The sequence below is a fragment of the Pantherophis guttatus genome, chromosome 4 (genome assembly GCF_059756535.1).
Source record: "Pantherophis guttatus breed Tessera chromosome 4, ASM5975653v1, whole genome shotgun sequence".
Classification (NCBI taxonomy): domain Eukaryota; kingdom Metazoa; phylum Chordata; class Lepidosauria; order Squamata; family Colubridae; genus Pantherophis; species Pantherophis guttatus.
This window is the reverse complement of record NC_142066.1, coordinates 67,509,578-67,529,548: the sequence shown is the minus strand read 5'-3', so window position 1 is coordinate 67,529,548 and position 19,971 is coordinate 67,509,578. Positions and strand designations below refer to the sequence as shown.

The 19,971-nt window shown below is 37.6% G+C and overlaps 1 protein-coding gene across 6 annotated transcripts in view; it reads right to left on the bottom strand.

The window, feature by feature from the left end:
- Window positions 1–1,062: 1,062 nt before the first annotated feature.
- C4H7orf57 (chromosome 4 C7orf57 homolog) overlaps window positions 1,063–19,971 on the bottom strand; it is a 47,247-nt gene continuing 28,338 nt past the window's right edge. For 4 of the 6 annotated variants that reach the window (XM_034416429.2, XM_034416428.2, XM_060691799.2 and 1 more), the window contains 4 exons: window positions 13,858–13,958; window positions 7,475–7,590; window positions 4,625–4,775; window positions 1,063–1,656 (listed from right to left, as the gene is read on the bottom strand). In XM_034416429.2, the coding sequence (XP_034272320.1) occupies window positions 1,614–1,656; window positions 4,625–4,775; window positions 7,475–7,590; window positions 13,858–13,958 (411 nt within the window). In that variant the 3' untranslated portion in view covers window positions 1,063–1,613. The remainder of the gene's footprint in view (window positions 1,657–4,624; window positions 4,776–7,474; window positions 7,591–13,857; window positions 13,959–19,971) is intronic. The other 2 variants (XM_060691800.2, XM_060691801.2) reach the window with 2 other exon arrangements.

Genomic DNA, 19,971 nt, shown 5'->3' with positions numbered 1-19,971 from the left:
AAAGATGTGGGTGCTACATCATTGCAGGTTTTTAAGAAGACATTGGAAAGTCATCTCCAGAATGGTGTAGGATCTCCTGCCATGGGCATGGAACTGGAGTAGAAGACCTATAAGGTCCCTTTCAACCCTATATTCTAAATTGATATGCAGAAGAGACCTCTTAAGCATGCAGTGCAGCAGTGCCAGGATTTTACTAGGTGGCGAAATCCATACTTCAAATAGTATGTTACACGAACTAATGCCAGGCTTGCACTTTAGGCAACAAAAATATTCATTAATAAGTGACTAGGAAAGTTTTGAGTCAAGTTATGGTCCCAATTATTTATTTGTGCTGGTTAATAGTTGTAATAAAGAAATTTAATTTAATGATTTATTTTACACGAGGCTTTTCTTTTATTTTGTCCTTGTCTCTTTCCAAGATGTTTTATGAATTTCCCAAATCACTCTATAAGCATTTGGTCCTGATCCTGCTGAGTTTCCAAGACCAGACAAGTCCACCAGGTGCTGCCAGAAGTGATGTACAAAATCTAATATGCTGTTGTGTCTAAAACTTATAAAAATTTATATCCATCTTGTTTAAAATTAAATGGAAGCTGTCATTAAATCTTGTATTTCTGAACATTTTTTGTTTGGCGGCCCAAATAACTGTTCAATAATATCACATTAAGGGACGCAGTGGCTCAGTGGCTAAGACACTAAGCTTGTTGATCGAAAGGTTGGCAGTTCAGTGGTTCAAATCTTTAGTGCCGTGTAACGGGGTGAGCTCCCGTTACTTGTCCCAGCTTCAGCCAACCTAGCAGTTCGAAAGCATGTAAAAAATGCAAGTAGAAAAATAGGAACCACCTTTGGTGGGAAGGTAACAGCATTCTGTGAGCCTTTGGCATTTAGTCATGCCAGCCACATGATCACAGAAATGTCTTCGGACAGCGCTGGCTCTTCAGCTTTGAAACGGAGATGAGCACCACCCCCTAGAGTCAGGAACGACTAGCACATATGTGCGAGGGGAACTTTTACCTTTACCTTAATATCACATTACTCAAAAAAGCTATAAATAAAGGATAATTGTTTCCAATTTCTAATGATGTTTATTCAATAGAATTCAAGTATTCATATAAGTTTATATATAAAGTATAAAGCAGAACAAAATACAAATGGTGTTTAAAACTACCAGTACAATACAATACTCTGATAAATAATTTCTACTGACATTTAATTTATTACATAGAAAATGAAAATAACTAGTTTTTACTTGGGAAAAGATACAAAAATAAAGTCCGCACTATAAAGCTCAAGTTGGTCTCATTTTTATGTTTCCCTATACTTTTTCCAGTAGTTCAGTGTCAAAGTATACTTTATATTAGCAGTGTCCTATGACTGTAGAGATACTCATCAGCTCTCAAGGATCAGGTGTGGCTTTAGAAGAGACTAGCGAGCCTTAGCAATAGTTGGTTTATCAGATAACTATTGAAGCCTTTTGAAGCCTGACACCTATTATACTTGGTTAGCAGATTACTATTGAAGCCTGCTTCCTAAACTGTATACGTTTCCTGCACACAGTGCTGAATGGAAATAGCAACAGAATTGTGAAAATTCTGTGAAGTTCCAGCTTTTACTCAATATCTATTTGTGTTGATTCTGGCTGGAATGTCTCTGAATCTGCAAAACAGAAATGAGAAGAAAATTAGTAGTCTCATCTAAACACAGTGTTTCTACTTTATAAAAGAAAAGAAGTATATAGGGGAGGGAGGGGGAAACAGAAAGGCGTCACTATTTTAAAATTACTTTGAAGTGAACAGCATAGAAACTGGGATATCCCTTCTTTAAGCAGGACTATGACTGCCCAATTTTTCTTCATTTTGATTTTACTTGGCAATATTTAAGACAGGTAAATATTAAATTTGACTTGCCATGAGTTCCTGAAATATTATATAAAATATTGCATATACAAAGGTTTTGAATAACTATGAATTCAATACAAATTAAATATATTAGTTTAATTCCCAAAATATTCAAAGTGCTTTTACAAAATATGTAGGATTTTAAAACAGTTTAAACTTGGAATTTCATGAATATATGAAATGTCAAAACATTTGCTTCAATTCACTTAACTATTTAATACTGGCAAAAATATAAACTAATATCAATTGTGAATGACTGAGCTTTTAATAAAATAGATGCAGATTTATTTTTCTGCTGTTAAGTCTGTCAATAACTACCTGACATATTGACCCTTCTGGCAATTGCTGCTGTTAGTAGTAAAGTCAACAGCACCTAGCTTAAAATATTCTCAGATCCATTTATTAATAAAAGATGGACTATGGATATACTTGGAGGTTCAGATTTTATTGGAGACAAAAATATTTTTTATTCTTGCCACCAAGAAGATCAAGTAATCTGTTTTGAAACATTGATTGCCCTGCATGAAACATGGGAAAACTCTTATTTAAGGCTATTACAGAATATGGGGGCCTTCTAAAGTATTGATTTTAGATATTTATTTCAAATATCAAATAAAGTTTATTTCAAACTTTAAGCAACTGCAGATACAGCCCTGTAATCTCAGAGATTATCTTTTCCTTTTTTTAGTGCATCATTTAATATTAACCAAGAGTGTTCTATAGTTTATGCCACAACTACACCAAATTCTAGGAGGGCCACTAATAGGTACAATACTTCTCTAAACTAGTTTACAACTCTGAAATGCTTTTTCTTGACAGAATAATCAACATTGCTTTAAGTATTTTATCCTTGTAAAATATTCTGGCCTGCACTACTTTAAATGCCTTTGAAATTGCAATTTATTTTGGAAATATTCAACTATATTTTTTAGCAAGGAGATATTGTTATTTTCTTTTTGAAATACTATTGCTATTGTCAAGACACCTAACAACAGAATATAAATTAATTATTTACATAAATATCATAATGAAATATTTAGGTGAATTTTATAATTAACTTTGTAATATTATGAACATACAATATTCCTTGGATTTACTTTTCTTAAAATAATGTAAATTCAGCCTTTACATACTTAGTATTAAGTATTAAAAACCTATTTAGCCAGCAATTATTTCATGTTTTTGTCCATGAATTTTTTCCAAAAAAATCATACTAAGTTCAGTGGGACTTGTTTTACTGAAGTGTGCAACCTTGCAATTTGAGGAGGTAGATATGATGAAAAAAAAGAGTTGTTTTTAGGCACTTAGTTTCATTCTCCATAGAAGAGGCTGGAACATACAGGTAGTTCTTGACTTATGACCACAATTGAGCCCAAAACTTCTGGTGTTAAGCAAGACAATTAAATGAATTTTGTCCCATTTTTCAACCTTTCTTGTCACAGTTGTTAAGTATATCATTATACTATTAGTATAATATTAGTAACACATTTGTAAAGTGAACCTGGCTTCACCACTGAATTTGCTTGTCAAAAAGTCAAGAAAGGTGATCGCATGACCCTGGGACACTGCAATCTTCATAAATATGAACTAATTGCCAAGCATCCAAATTTTGATCACCTGATCACGGGAATGCTGTAACAATCGTGTGAAAAACGGTCATAAGTCACTTTTTCCAGTGCTGCTGTAACTTTAAACAATCACTAAACAAATGGTTGTAAGCCAAAGACTACCCATAGTTAAAAGAACAAGAATTCTTCTGACATAAGAGTTCAGAGTTTAATATTTAAGTCTAATTTCTTTCAAAAACATTCCATTTTGTTTCTAGTATATCATTAATTCACTGGATGCAGAGTTTTTAAATAATCATGTTAGTTGTAATTTCTTTCTTTTCTTTTACAGCAAAGTACCAATATAGCTCATGGAGTTATTGTAGAGGCTTATGTTTGTGCCATTCTTCACAAATACCTCATAAATAAAAATAAGGAACTTCCCTATCATAAGAATTAAGTTCTATTTTGAATTTGATGAATGTTGCCTGAATTCAAATAGTTGGTTGAGAACCAACTCTATATTTTGTTACTGTTACATAAAAGTACTGTTACTATTATTTCCTAATAAAGGGCCTACATGAAATGTGCAAAAGTGTGACATTAGTATAAGTTGTAGAAATTTCATTTTGCATGCTGCATAACTAACAACTATTTTACATTAAAATCGTGCTTTTTAAAAATTAGTCTGCAAAAGGTTCAAGAAAAGTAAACAAGAGCCTTCATATATATTAACCTCCCATTTATTCTGCTCTGAACTGAAACTATTATGTATAAAGTAGAAATAATTTCTACTTTATTATTTATTTATGCTATTAGGCAAAATCACTATTTATTTATTTATTTATTTATTTATTTATTTATTTATTTATTTATTTATTTATTTATTTATTTATTTATTTAATGTTACTCTGCCTTTAATTTTTGTCAACTCAAGGCCTAATTATTTTCCATTGTAAGGAGAAACTTTACTGAATATTCTGGTACTTTCAGAAGCGGAGGAATGTATCATTCAATATTTGATTAACATTAAAAAAATATTTATATTAATCATATGCTTTAATTTTCTAATTATTAAATTCTCTTCTAGTAGCAAAGAAAAAAATAACAGCAAAATAGAATTCTTATATTTGGCTATGTCAGAAATGGGCTGTTGGAATAGGATCTTGGGTGGCATACATTCTGAGCTTGAAGAGTGACTTCTTAGGCTGGGCACCCATTTCAAGTCCAGATTGAGATTTAGATTTTCTTTTGTATGACAATGTATGTTTCCTAGCTTTCTGCCTCTTTTCTATTTTCTTCTGATACTCACTTGGAGGAAGAAGAGAATCTGCAAGAAATAATGGAAAAGGAATTCTTTACTTAAAATGCATTCTGGATATAAAGAGAAGGGAAATTATGATCCTTCCAAAAGATGTTGAACTGCAGTCTTGTCCCATGGATAATAGAAATTAATCTGGAGGGCTATAGCTTCTCTGTTTCTAAGGTAGAATTTAGCCCAATGTTTTAATAATTGTCCAAAGTACTTGTTTAAAGCAAAGTGATTACAAAAGATGTTCAGACTTACCCTGTTTTTCTCAAAACAAGACATCCCCTGATAATAAACCCAATCGGGGTTTTGAGCACATGGCAATAAGGCCAAGCGCTTATTTCAGGATTAAAAAAAAATATAAGACAGGGTCTTATTTTCGGAGAAACACGGTATATTAAACATTTAAGTGTAATATGAATTTGGTTCTTTAAAAACAATTAAGATTATGCAAAACATTCAAAACTGCACTCTGCAAAACCTATAGGACTACTGACATTTCTATGCCAAATTCGTAAAACAATTATGTGTGTGTAGTAAATGTGTGTGCACATATAATAGATTTTATCCATGGTCACTCATTCCCTAATCGCTTTGATTATGCTATTATAATGTGTTCTACATAAGGCTGACTTTGAATTGGATTTGGAAAGTACATCTTATCCAGAATGCAATGGCTTAAGTAGCCATGGACACTCCTTGTTGCACCCCTGCAATGCATTATTTTTGGAGATGTACTGGATATTTGTTGTACATTGAATGTAATTCTAGAATGGTGGTTACCACCATCTGTCAGACCCCTATATCCGGGATGGCGAACCTACAGCACGCGTGCCACCGGTGGCACTCAGAACCCTCTCTGCATGCATGTCAGTCCTCAGGCCAGCTCCACCATGCATGCGTGCACGCCTCCCACCGGCCAGCTGGTCTTTGGGTCTGTGCTGCATGTGTCGGGGCGCATGCGGTGACACGCATGTGCATGCATGGGGGTGGGGCACATATGCGGGGGTGTGTGCAGGAGGCTTTCCAGGCCTAAAATGGGGGCCAGTGGGGCCTCGTGCTGTGCCCCCGCGCCCCATTTTGGCTTCTAGGTTGGTCCAGGAGGCTTTCTATGCCCAAAATAGGGCACCCCCCCAGCATCCCATTTTGAGCCTGGAAAGCCGCCTGCACCAACCTGGAAGCCAAAACGGGACACAGAGGGATGGGGTGCATGTGCATGTGCATGGTGCATGAGCGGGGTGCGCTTGCATTGCATTTTGGGGGTTCGGGCACAAGTGTGCGCTTTGGGCACTCAGCACCAAAAAGGTTAAACATCACTGTTCTATATGGTTCATGGCTTGGATATTTACAGGATTGTCTTCTTCCAAAAACATCTGTTCACCCAATATTTTCAAATAGAACAAGCTCTCCTCATGACCTTTGCTCAGAGAATGCAACTATAGATGCTAGAATAGTATGACTTCTCTATTGTTCGTCCACTTCTTTAGAACAGCAGTCTCTCAGACCCTCAAATGGCCCATTCCCTGTTGGTGTTTAAAAAGGACTTGCCTGACTAATCCTGGAGAAGCTGAACATGATTATGTGTCCTTAAAAAAATGGATATGGTTTCAGTGGTTAGGGCCTATATACAAAAGTATTGTCTACAATTATCCCTAGGGCCTTATACTGTGATTTTATGGCTTTAATTTGTTAACTATATCATGTTTTGCTTTAATCTGAGATATTTATTTATTTATTAGTTCGATTTATATGCCACCCTTCTCCGGAGACTCAGGGCGGCTTACAATGCATTAAGCAATAGCCTTCATACTTTTGTATATACCTGCTTAGTAGGGCTTTTTGGGCCCCCCTGAGCGGTGTTCTATTTTATACAAAATCAGCTTACTGCTCCCACAAACCGGGTCCATATGGAAGGGGAACCAAATACTACTACTTCTGTGCAACTGGAGTGAACTATAAACTGCATAAAACAAACAAACAATTATGTGCAGACAGCTGCAAGAGCTTTTCATAAAGTGTGATTGTTTTATTGCTTGTAAGAAAGATATTGGGCATGAACCAACACGCCTTGCAAAGTACCTTCTTTAATGCTTTGCAAAATCTTAAAAGCTCTTACTTCTCTGAACATGTCTTCAGATATATTTAAGTATTATTCATAATATAAAATGAATGTTCTACTAGAATATAATTTAATGACATATTATGCCATAATTTTAAATAGTTTCAAATAGAACATCTTTGATAATGGCAGTTGCTGCAAAATAATGCTTATGATTTCTTCTGTACAACGAGGATGTTCTGTTGTCCTTATAATCAGGATAGAACTGAATGCTTTACTCTTTGAAAGCATATTTCATTGAAAAGAATTGGACTTCCTTGAAAAAGTTAATGGAATCACATATCATACTAAGTTTTGTTTAATTATGGATTGCTGTATAAGCCACAATTGACAGGATTCACACAAGGTAAACTGTAAATTATAATTTATACAAATAATGGCTGGGTTATAAATATCAATTTTTTAAAAAGAAAATACAACTGCCATATTGTGATGTATGAATTCAAGTCTGATAAATTGCAGAATTTGAATAAAAATACTTCATTTACTTATGAACCATAATATTTAAAACAGGTTTAGAAATTAGAGCAGGGATTATTAAGCAACCTTTTACAGCATATTAAATATGATGTAATATTTAAAAAAGGTTTTAACACATTACCATTAGGGAGATTATTCTTTTTCTTCCACTGATCACGTTGCTGAAGCCACTCATCACCATAACCACTACTAATCAGTTTGCTGAAGTTTACAGGCTCATTTTTTTTATGAGCAGGCCTTCATAGAAAATAAGAAATAATTAAGTTTTAAACTAAAACTAGGTCTAATAGATTTTTCATAGTAATAATTATAAGCAAACAACACTAACTGTATATAATTTCAAAAACAAAGCAAAAAGAAAAGTATCTATTTCCCTCTTATGGGTAACAATAACAGTAAATAATTTGAGAAAACATTCCATTATGGAAGGCCCAATAATTAGTGGAACTGAAAAATAAAATGTCAAACTATTTCACAGAAGTCTTTCCAAGTAGGTAAATTGAGCAACAGATGTAAACATCTATTTTGTGGTTTGTATTACATTCTCTTTGTAACATGCTGATTATTAAAACTCTTGTTTTGCTTCTTTCCTTTAGTTGTTTAATTAGGTGTCCAACTCAATCTGTGTGTTCTTTTGAGTTGCCTCACTATAAGCCCCCTCTACCACAAAGACACTGCAGGAGAAGGGGAGTATGGACAACTGTTGGATCTAGCAGAGTGAGTGAAACCTGTGGACTATAAACACAAAGCTTTTGTTGTGTCCCTGCCTCATAGATACAGTGCTCTTACTGAACTTAATAGGGATACTATTATATAGGGATAATATGGTGGCAGGTTCAGCTGTTTGTGATGAAGATAATGACTCAACTGAGCAGAGCATTGTGGTCCATGAGGAAGAAGTTTTGGATAAGGGAAGGTATGAATCAGGTATTACAAATCAGTCATGTGAAGTGAGCAAGAAATCTAGAAAGAGAAGCCACTTTCTGGTTAGTAACTCAATAGTAAGAAGTGTCAATTTAGGAAAGGATATGGAGGTTTTGAACAAGGTGAGGTGTCTGCCTGGTGCTACTGACAGCAGAGAAAAGAGACATATTGTCAAGTAGTCAAGAACGCTAGTAAGGACTATGATGTTGATGTGTTTCTTGGCACTGACTTATCCAAAGGATTTCCAGAACCTGCAGCAGGACGTAGCAAAATAGTCTGTATTTTTATTTTTTTAGAGTGTATATGAAGAACAAAATGGAAAAGGTGTTTAATGGGTGGTTAAAAGAACAGTATAAAACAGAAGGTTTTGGTTATATTAGTCATGATGTTTGAAGTTGGTCTAATGAAAACCTATCCAAGAAAAATGATTTGCATCCATCACAGAAAGAGACTGAGTTATTTAGTACTAAATTCAGGGGTTTTCTAAATAAATATTTAAACTGAATAATGGGGACCGAGAGTTAATTAGTACAGCATATTTCAGTCCCCAGGATCTAAAATTAATAGGATTGTCAGTATTCTATCATAAATGTTTGTGCCATTTAAGAATATTATGATTGATGTTAAGAAAAAATAAGCCTTTGATAGTGCATGCCACACCATGGGCACTATTCAAACAGGAAGAAGAGGAACTCAGACACAAAACAGGTTATGTAGAAAACAAATAGAGTCAGAAAAAAAGAATTCAAATGCGTATACACCAGTGCACAAAGTGGGAGGAATAAACAGGATGCACTAGAAATCTGTTGAGGGCAGATATGATATTGTTGCCATTATGGAAACTTGGTGGTTGAATGAAACCCATAAATGGAATATACAACTAAGGAATTTAAATTGTTTAAAAGAAACAGACAATTAAAAAAAAGGTGGAGTTGTGCTGTATATAAGAAATAACTGTATCTCTACAGAAATACAACAAAAAAGAATGAAAACCATTTTGAATACATTTGGGTCAATATAAAAGGAAAAAAGAATGGCATTGCCATATCCATAGGTTTATACTATAGACCACCCAACCAGTGGAAGTATATGTCACTTAACTAAGGTATGTACAGTGGGAAGCACACACCAAAAGTAATGGGGGACTTTAACTACCCTGATATCAACTGGGAGACAAATTCTGTATCTGGTAGAAGATTCCTAACAAATCTAGCAGTCAACTTTGTCTCTCAAAAAGCAAAGAATGGAATTATGTTAGCCATACTGGACTTAATTCTCACAAAGAGAAATGAAATGATAGTGTTGATACTACAGAAACCCTGTGTGTGTGTGTGTGTGTGTGTGACTGTGCAATACTGGAATTTAATATTATGCAAGCACAAGCAATAGAACAAAATCAAACTAGAGTCTTGGACTTTTAAGAGAACTGATTTCAATAATTTTAGAGACAGCTTGGAAAGGATTCCATGGACAAAAAATCTCAAGAGGAAAATAATGCAAGAAGCTTGGGAAACTTTGAAAAGTGAGATTATAAAAGCCAGTCCAGCATAATTCCAATAAAAGAGAAAATATAAAAAGATCACAAAATATGCTGGCTGCACAAAGATTTCTTGGGTAAATTGAAAGATAAAAAAAGACAAGTATAAAAAGTGGAAAGAGGGGCACCAAATAACTAAGGCACCAAATCAGCAAATAGCCCAAACCTGCAAAGATGAAGTCAGGAAAGCTAAGGTGCAAAAAGAATTAAGGCAACAAAAGTAAAAAATAACAAAAAAGCTTTTTTTAACATATAAAAAACAAGAAGTCAAGGAAATGATTGGTCCATTAATGGGAGAAAATGGCAGGAATGTGATGAGCAGCAAAGAGAAAGAACTGTTTATCTCGTTTTTTATATCTATCTTTACACAAAAGGAAAAACCAATCCAACCTATAAAAAACCCCTGTAAAATGCTGAACAGGAATGTAAGAAAATGGTAACAGAACACCTATCCACTCTAGAGAAGTTTAAATCAGCTAGACCAGATAAATTACACCCCAAGACTCTGAAAGAACTGGTAGATGTGATATCAGAACCACTGAACCATATCTTTCAAAGATCTGGGAGCACCAGGAAACTATCAGATGATTAGAGAAGGGCCTATGTAGTTGCCATTTTCAAAAAAAAAAAAAAAAGGTGTGTGTGGGGGGGAAAGGATCTAGGAAGCTACAGACTTATCAGCCTGACATCAATACCTGGAAAGATTCTGAAAAAGATAATCAAGCACAGAGGCAAACAAAGTCATAACCAGAAGCCAATATTGGTTTGTCAAAAACAGAGCATGCCCGACAAATCTTATTGCATTTTTGGCAATGTGATAAAATTAGTGGACCAGAGAAAATGATTTGGGTTATTTGGGCTTCAGTAAAGCTTTTGATAAAGTAAACCACAACCTACTACTTGATAAAATAAAAAAATCCATCACCACCAGATGGATTCACATTAAGGACAAACCGCATTCAATGTGTAGTCCTTAATAGAACTGCATCTACATGGAGGGAAATATGTAATGGGTTACCCCAAGATTCTGGCTTAGGCCCAGTACTCTTCAATATCTTCATCAAAGATTTAAAAGAGGGGATAGAAGGGGAACAGGAATAGCCAACACTCCAGAAGATAGGCTCAAGATACAGAAGGATCTCAATAGATTGGAATACTGGGCCCTATTCAGAGATGGGATGCTGCTGGTTCACCTGAACCAGTTGTTCCGATTTTGCGCAGTTCAGAGAACTGGCAAATCGGACCACCGGCTGGCCCTGCCCCGCCCATTTTTCAGGCCATTTTTCCGGCCAAAAACAACTTGGAAAATGCCCCCAAAACAGGCTATTTTTGGCCCGTTTTTCCAGCCAAAATCAGCCCAAAAAACTGCCTAAAAATGCCCCAGTAAACACCCCAAATTGGCCAGAAAAACTGCCTAAAAATGGCCCCAAAAAGTTGGCTGCGAGAGGAAGAGAAGCCGGTTGAGCCAGACCCAGACATGTCCTTGGTCCCCTCGTCCCAGAAACAACAACCTTGCACTCTTCCCCTCTCTGATAGCCCCCTTCTTTGCACAGGATCGCCCAGGAATGAATACAGAGAAGGAGAAGGGGGTGGCGTTTCTGTGTGCTCCCATTTCTGTGTGGCACTCTTCCTTCAATGCTAGCGGCTGCCACTGCCCTCCCTTCTCCCTCTCAATTCCACTGCTGGATGATCCCATGCAAAGAAAGGGGCAAGCAGAGAGGGAAGACTGCAAGGTTGCTACTTCTGGGATTAGGGGACCTGGGAAGTGTCTGGTCCAGTTTACCCAGCTTCTCTTCCTCTCGCAACCAGCTTTCCCAGTCTAGCTTGATGCAGTCTCTCTCTCTCTCACTCACACACACACGCATGTGCACATACAAAGAGGTTGGATCTTTTGTTCTCCCCCCCCCACCGGAGACCCCTGGATTCCCTCCCCAACCCTGCCTGTCCCATACAGGTACCACTCATACAAGTGATGTAGAGTTGGTCAAGCCCACTCAGTCACATGACCTACCCAGCCATGCCCACTAAGCCAGTCATTAGGGCAGAGAACCGGTTATTAAAAAATGTGGAGCCCACCACTGGCTCTATTTAACAAAATGAAACACATTGGTGAGAAAAGTAAATTCTGATTTAGACAAGAAAAACCAAAAGTACAGGTACAGAATAGCTAGTACCTGGCTCAATAGTAGTAGCTGCAAGAGGGATCTTGGACTCCAGTGGACAATCACTTAAATATGAAGCAGAAGTGTGCTGCAGCTACCAAAACAGGCAACACAGTCCTAGGCTGCATTAACAGAGGGATAGAATCCAAAACCCCTGCAGTGTTAGCACCATTTTTTAATGCCTTGGTAAGACCACACTTGGGATATTGCATTCAGTTTTGGTTGCCATAATATTAAAAAGATGTTGAGACTCTAGAAAGAGTGCAGAGAAGAGCAACAAAGATGATTAGGAGACTGGAGATTAAAAAACATATGAAGAATGGTTGCAGTAATTGGGTATGTCTAGTTAATGAAATGAAGGAGTAGGAATGACATGATAGCAATATTCCAATATCTAAGGGGCTGCCATAAAGAAGGCGGAATCAATCTCTAAGAGGCAGGCATGCAGAGGTGGGCTTCTCCTGAAAAATCTATTTAAAAAACTATTTAAATATTTCCCCCAAACATGTACCGAATTGCATGCACAAGAAAAAAAGTGAATAGAGGAAAAGATTGGACTTGGAGATAAGAGAATATCTGGAAATCAAACATTTACTTGGATACAAAGTTTATTCTAGCGAGTTCTGCTGAGTAGCGTGGGCTCCCTGCAGCTCCCTTTGTTATACTGAAGAGAAAGGAGGCAAGCACAGCACACCATCTCAGCATGGAGATAATTTTCTCTAAATAGACTGTACTGTTTTTCTTCAATATTGACTGCGTAGTTCTTTTTACAGAGGCATAATTGCAAAACGAATTAGGTGCAGATCTCTTTGCAAGAGTATTTATAGATAGAATCAACATCATGTGATCACATAATCATGAAGATCACCGCTTTACAAAGCCTTAGTAAGACTACATTTGGACTATGCATTCAGTTTTGGTCACCACAATATAAAAAAGATGTAGAGACTCTGGAAGAAGTGCAGAGAAAAGTAACAAAAATAATTAGGGAGCTGGAGGTTAAAACGTATGAAGAATGATTAGAGGAATGGGGTATGCCTAGTCTAATGAAAAGAAGGACTAGAGGTGACATGATATCACTGTTCTAATATTAGAGGGGCTCCTAGAAAGCCAAGGGGGTCAAATTATTTTCTAAAGGACCAAAAGACAAGACAAGAAACAATGGAAACTAACCAAGGAGAGAAGCAACCTAAACTTAAGAGAAATTTCCTAAAGGTGAGAGCAATCAAGTAATGGAATAGTTTGCCCTCAGAATTTGTGGGTGCTCCATCACTGGAGGCTTTCAAAGAGAAACAGGATAACCATTTGTCTGAAATGGTATAGGGCAGGGGTGTCAAACTTGTGGCCCATGACCCAGATCTGTCATGCACTGGCCACGCCCACCCCGATTTTAACAAAGGGGAAAAAAGTCGCAATATGTCATGTGACGCCACGAGTTTGACACCCCTTGTATAAGTCCTGCTTGGGTTTGGACTAGAAGACCTCCGAGGTCCCTTCCAACTCTATTCTATGTTATATGTTCCATTCTCCAAAGCATCTGAAGGTAGGACAAGAAGCAATGGATGGAAACTAATCATGGAGAGAACCAACTTAGAACTGAAGAGAAATTTCCTGACAGTTAGTGTCAGGGTTCCAAGAAACACCCCCAACGAAAGAAAACTCATTGGATCTTCAGGACTGCCAGTTAGAGCAATTAATTAGTGGAACAACTTAAGTTATGGGTGCTCCAACACTAGACATTTTTAATAAGAGATTGGACAAACAGTTCCCTGGAATGCTACAGTATTTCCTGCTTCAGCAAGGGGTTCGACCTCCAAGGTCCCTTCCAACTCTATTATTCTAGTATTCTTTTAATAGGAATTGCCACTGCAAATTACTTACATTGGAGGAAAATAAAGTCGGTTTCCTCCATGGAATTCTTTAGATGTGATAGCCTGCTGAGTTCTGTGTGGGTATCTTGGTGTAATAGCAGGAAGTTTTATCTGCGTGAAAAAAAAATTGATTTCACTAGTTCACATTAAATCCAATTTAAGAAATAGCTAAGAGAAAAAAAAAAGTAGTCATAAGAGTTCAGCAGTAGATTTCATCATGGAAAATAAGACGCTTCTTTGGGAGCCAAATTCCTGGAGAACATTTCTACCAGGACTGCTTACAAATTATTAAGTGGGGCTAACATTTATAACTGACAAGGTTGGGATTGTGATAGTTTTTTCCAAGTAAATAGTATTATTTCAAGAATATTGGGACTTTTAGCACACATATATTTGGGTATATTTTATATCCTGTCACTGCTTTTATCTACAGGTGAAACTCAAAAAATTAGAATATCGTGCAAAAGTTCATTTATTTCAGGAATGCAACTTAAAAGGTGAAACTAATATATGAGATATACTCATTACATGTAAAGCGAGATAGTTCAAGCCTTGATTTGTCATACTTTTGATGATTATGGTTTACAGCTCATGAAAACCCCAAATTCACAATCTCAGAAAATTAGAATATGACATGAAATCAATAAAACAAGGATTGTACATAGAACAATATCGGACCTCTGAAAAGTATAAACATGCATATGTATTCAGTACTTGGTTTGGGCCCCTTTTGCATCAATTACTGCCTCAATGCGGTGTGGCATGGATGCTATCAGCCTGTGGCACTGCTGAGGTATTATGGAAGACCAGGATGCTTCAATAGCAGCCTTCAGCTCTTCTGCATTGTTCGATCTCATGTCTCTCATCTTTCTCTTGGCAATGCCCCATAGATTCTCTATGGGGTTCAGGTCAGGCCAGTTTGCTGGCCAATCAAGCACAGTAATCCCATGGTCACTGAACCAGATTTTGGTACTTTTGGCAGTGCGGGCAGGTGCCAAGTCCTGCTGGAAAATGAAGTCAGCATCCCCATAAAGCTCATCTGCAGAAGGAACCATGAAGTGCTCCAAAATCTCCTGGTAGACGGCTATGTTGACCTTGGACTTAATGAAGCACAATGGACCAATACCAGCAGATGACATGGCTCCCAAATCAAGAGACTATGGAAACTTCACACTGGACTTCAAGCATCTTGCAGTGTGTGCCTCTCCATTCTTCTCCCAGACCCTGGGTCTTTGGTTTCCAAATGAGATGCAAAAGTTGCTCTCATCAGAAAAGAGGACTTTGGACCACTGAGCAACAGACCAGGTTTCTTCAGCCCAGGTAAGACGCTTCTGACGTTGTTTGTTGTTCAGGAGCGGCTTGACAAGAGGAATACGACATTTGAAGCCCATGTCCAGGATCCGTCTGTGTGTGGTGGCTCTTGATGCACTGACTCCAGCCTCAGTCCACTCCTTGTGAAAGTCCCCAACACTTTTGAATGGCTTTTTCCTGACAATCCTCTCCAGGCTGCGGTCATCCCTGCTGCTTGTGCACCTTTTTCTTCCACACTTTTCCCTTCCACATAACTTTCTATTAATGTGCTTTGATACAGCACTTTGGGAACATCCAACTTCTTTTGCAATTACCTTTTGAGGCTTTCCCTCCTTATTTATGGAGGGTGTCAATGATGGTTTTCTGCACAACTGTCAGGTCAGCAGTCTTTCCCATGATTGTGATTCCTACTGAACCAGACTGAGAGACCATTTAAAGGCTCAGGAACCCTTTGCAGGTGTTATGCCTTAATTAGCTGATTAGAGTGGGACACTTTGAGCCTAGAATATGGAACCTTTTCACAATATTCTAATTTTCTGAGATTGTGAATTTGGGGTTTTCATGAGCTGTAAGCCATTATGACAAATCAAGGCTTGACTATCTCGCTTTGCATGTAATGAATCTATCTCATATATTAGTTTCACCTTTTAAGTTGCATTACTGAAATAAATGAACTTTTGCACGATATTCTAATTTTTCGAGTTTCACCTGTATTTTGCCAATCCTGCCACTGCAGTTTGTTCTCTTTGTGGATCCTACTACAGAGTCCTACCAATGGACTAGCCAGGTATTTTCCTTCATAAAAGCTGACAATATTCTTTTGGATCTTTCTTCAGTAACTTAAATAATCCAAATATCGCTACTATACTTCAACTGAGGAAGGGAAATGGCAGACTCATAATTCAAAACTACAACCACACAACTGAGCAACCACAGCATCTTTGGCCAGTCTCTTGGAAAAGGAATGGAATAAGGAACCATTTTTTAATGCCAGTCTGTTTAAATTGGTTGTAAAATAACATATGCTTTTAGTACTTAATGTTAGAGTAATTAAGATTTTACTTTGTATTTAACATAGATTTTCCCTAAAGTAAAATTAAAGGGAGAAGATTTCCTTCTCCTTGTTCTTAGAATAAATGTGTCATTTAATATGCTTGCATTTGAAGAAGGAAGGCTTCAGGGTGATGCCAACTGACAAAAATAATTAGGTTATACATCATGCTACAACATGATTTGCTGCAACGTACTTTATTCAAAAACATGTAATTCATTAGACTCACACATTTTAAGATGTGAGTTACAAATGATAAACCAAATAGATTTTCTAATTTGTGTACTGAGCCAAAACCAGAAAATTATATTATACAATAACAACAATTTATTAATAGTCTTGGACCATAGACCAGAACAAATAAAAGCACTCAGTATATATACACTTAAAAATTCTAATATAAAATTATAAACAACAACTAAAATCTATAATAAAATCCAGTGTCAATTATACATGGTCTGACTATACGACAGTTGCAATCCGTAAACTGTGTGGCCTGTTGTAGGTTCAACACTAAAAGGGAAATGACTAAGCAGTTCAAAGTGTTTACCACAATTGTTATATAACATTGCTATGGTGGCAAAGACACGTGTTTGCGATGATATATTATATAGTAATACTGGAGTAATCAAGTAAATAAGAAATGCTTTTTTAACAATTTAAATTTGTTTATTTTACCCAGTTATTCTGTATTACAATTCGAAACTAATGAGTTAACTTTGGTTTAAGTAAATTATGATTATGCATGAATTCATGCAGTAAACAAAGATTTTGTTAAACGACTCTTTAAAATATTTCATTTGATTCTTTTTATTTTTCTTTTAGCAAGTCTAAAGATAATATATCTAAGGAGCAAGATAATCAGGCCAAGGCTATGACTATTATCCCATGTCAGGACTTGGATAACTTGGGACCTTGTCTGTCATAGTGGTTATGAACTCCTGAGACACATCAGACCCCACTCCCAGAGAAGACAGATTTCTCCCAGGACCATAAGCCTGGAGAACTCCACTGCCAACCTTGAGATTGAGTTGAGCAACTAAGGCAAGGAGGTTGCTTCACACTAGGGACCTTAGTATAGAAACAAGAATCCTGGAACTGATATAAGGAATAGAATCTCAAATTCAGCAACTTGAGGAACAGTGTCTTGGAAAGCAGTAAGACACTCCTAAAAGACACATTCCCATCCCCAACTCTTTTGCTACACACAGAACCTAGCTGGACACATTTCCAAAAGGGGGCACATACCATCTCCACCCGACCCAACCTAATCTCAATAATTCACATCAGACTGGCTTTCTTATCTGTAATTAAATCACAAACAAAAAAGGCCTTATTACAGACTGCTTGCATAAGAAGAGAATCCATGGCAATATGCAGGAAACAAGACTCCAAAATACCGTATATACTTGAGTATAAGCTGACCCGAATATAAGCCGAGGCACCTAATTTTACCACAAAATATTGGGAAAACTTATTGACTCGAGTATAAGCCTAGGGCAGAAGCTACTGGTAAATTTCAAAATAAAATAGATACTAATAAAATTACATTAATTGAGACATCAGTAGGTTAAATGTTTTTGAATATTTATTTCAAAGAAAAACAGTAAACTAGCTCTGTAAGTACATAGTGTAAACTACACTATAACTAAATTACACAAGAAAATGTAGTACCGTATATATACCAAAAATAATTCAATAACAATTTAATCTGATACATTGGGTTAAGTGATGTAGGGCTTGATCTAATTTCAGGCAAGTTCAGCCTCTGTTAAGAGATACCTGCATTCTCTCTCTTTCTCGCTTCCTTTTTCTTTCTTTTTTTCTCTTTCTTTATTTGTCTCTTTCTTTCTTCTCTCTCTATCTCTCTCTCTTTCTTTCTTTCTTTCTCCCTCCCTTTCTCCTTTCTCTGAAGAACCCCAGAAGGTCTTTGGTAGGAGGAAGAAAAGCCAGACATTTTGAAACGTTTTGTAGCTAGTGCAGGGATTTACAATAAGCTCTCAACTCAAGTTCAGTGAATTTAGAGATCCCCAAACAGTGAGGATGAAGTGTGAGTAAAAGGGTTTACCCTCCCCACCCTCTCTCTCTCTTTCTTTCTCCCTCCCTTTCTCCTTCTCATCTGGCATTCTTAAAGCTCCACTATTGATTAGCTTAGCCTGAGCAAGGATAGCTAGCAGCCAGCCTATTACAATAAGCTCTCAACTCAAGCTCAGTGCACGTGGGGATCTCCCTAAACAGTGAGGATTTCTTTGTTTCTTTCTCTCTTGAAGCCCCCCCGAGCCTGTTTTTGCTTCCAGGGGGCTGCAGGGAGTCTTGCTAGGCACCCCCCCATGCCCCATTTTGGCCTTAGCAAGCCTCCCTGCAGCCCCTGGAAGCCAAAACGGGGTGCGGGGGGGGGCGCCGCACCCTCTCCATGCCCCATTTTGGCCTTAGCAAGCCTCCCTGCAGCCCCTGGAAGCCAAAACGGGGCAGCGGGGGGGGCGCCGCACCCCCCGTGCCCCATTTTGACCTTAGCAAGCCTCCCTGGAAGCCAAAACGGGTTGCAGGAAAAATGGCATTTTTTCCTCACTCGAGTATAAGCCGAGGGGGGCTTTTTTCAGCATAAAAAATGTGCTGAAAAACTCACTTATACTTGAGTATATACGGTAAACACAATTTTGGTATACAGTCACAATTCAGATATATATTCCAGAAACTGAAAATTACTGTAGTTTTCGGACTATAAGACGCTCCAATATATAAGACACACCTAGCTTTTGGGAAGGAAAACAAGAAAAAAAAATCTGCCTCTGCCTCCCAGCAATTTGTCTCCTTGCAGCAAACAGCAAACAGCCTGGCCAGTTTCAGCACAGCCTGATTTAGCATGAGCAGTTGATTGGCGGTTGGATTGGCCTCCCGGAATACCTCCGATCAGCTGCTCCAGGCTGTGGGGATCGCCGCCCCCATCATCACCTTTGCGTGCCCCATTTTCGGCCTCCGCACACCCCGTTTTCAGCCCATTCTAGGCAGCGGGGATCGCTGCCACTGCCTATCCCCACCTAGAATGGGCTGAAAATGGGATGCGCAGAGGCTGAAAATGGGGTGCGTGGAGGCAGCAATAGGTGGCAGCGTTAATGGCCATTGCTGGCGCTGATGGGCAGTGGCGATCTGACCAACCAGGAACAACTGATTGGAGGTATTGGGGGGGGGGGCAGATCCAACTGCCAATCTAGCTCATGCTAAATCAGGCTGTGCTGAAGCTGACCAGGCTGTTTGCTGTTTGCTGCAAGGAGGCAAGTTGTTGGGAGGCAGAGGCCGAAGGGTGGGGGCCAGCGGATGGGCAAGGCTTCAGCAAGTAAGATGCACAGACATTTCCATGCACTTGGGGGGGGGGGGAGCGCGTTTTATAGTCTGAAAAATATGGTAATTCATAATGTATTAAATAACCTAATCTAGATTCTCCTAGGCCTTACATGTTTTTAAATAATCTAGTTGGAACCTACTGGGATTATAGTGTTTTTACATTATGAAACATCCTTGTGGGTCATTTCTATAGCTGCACCAAATTCATTTTCCATAACAAACTAAACAACAACACAGTGTTTTAAACTACTGTTTTTTAAAAAAGAAAATAATATTGATAATATAAGCCCCAACTATGCAGATATATTAAAAGTACTTTAAATGAATAAAATGAAAAATATTTTCAAAATCCATACAAAAGTGAAATTTAAGTTTTTTGGATATTACAGTAATTAATTATCAAATTTAGCCATAGAAGTT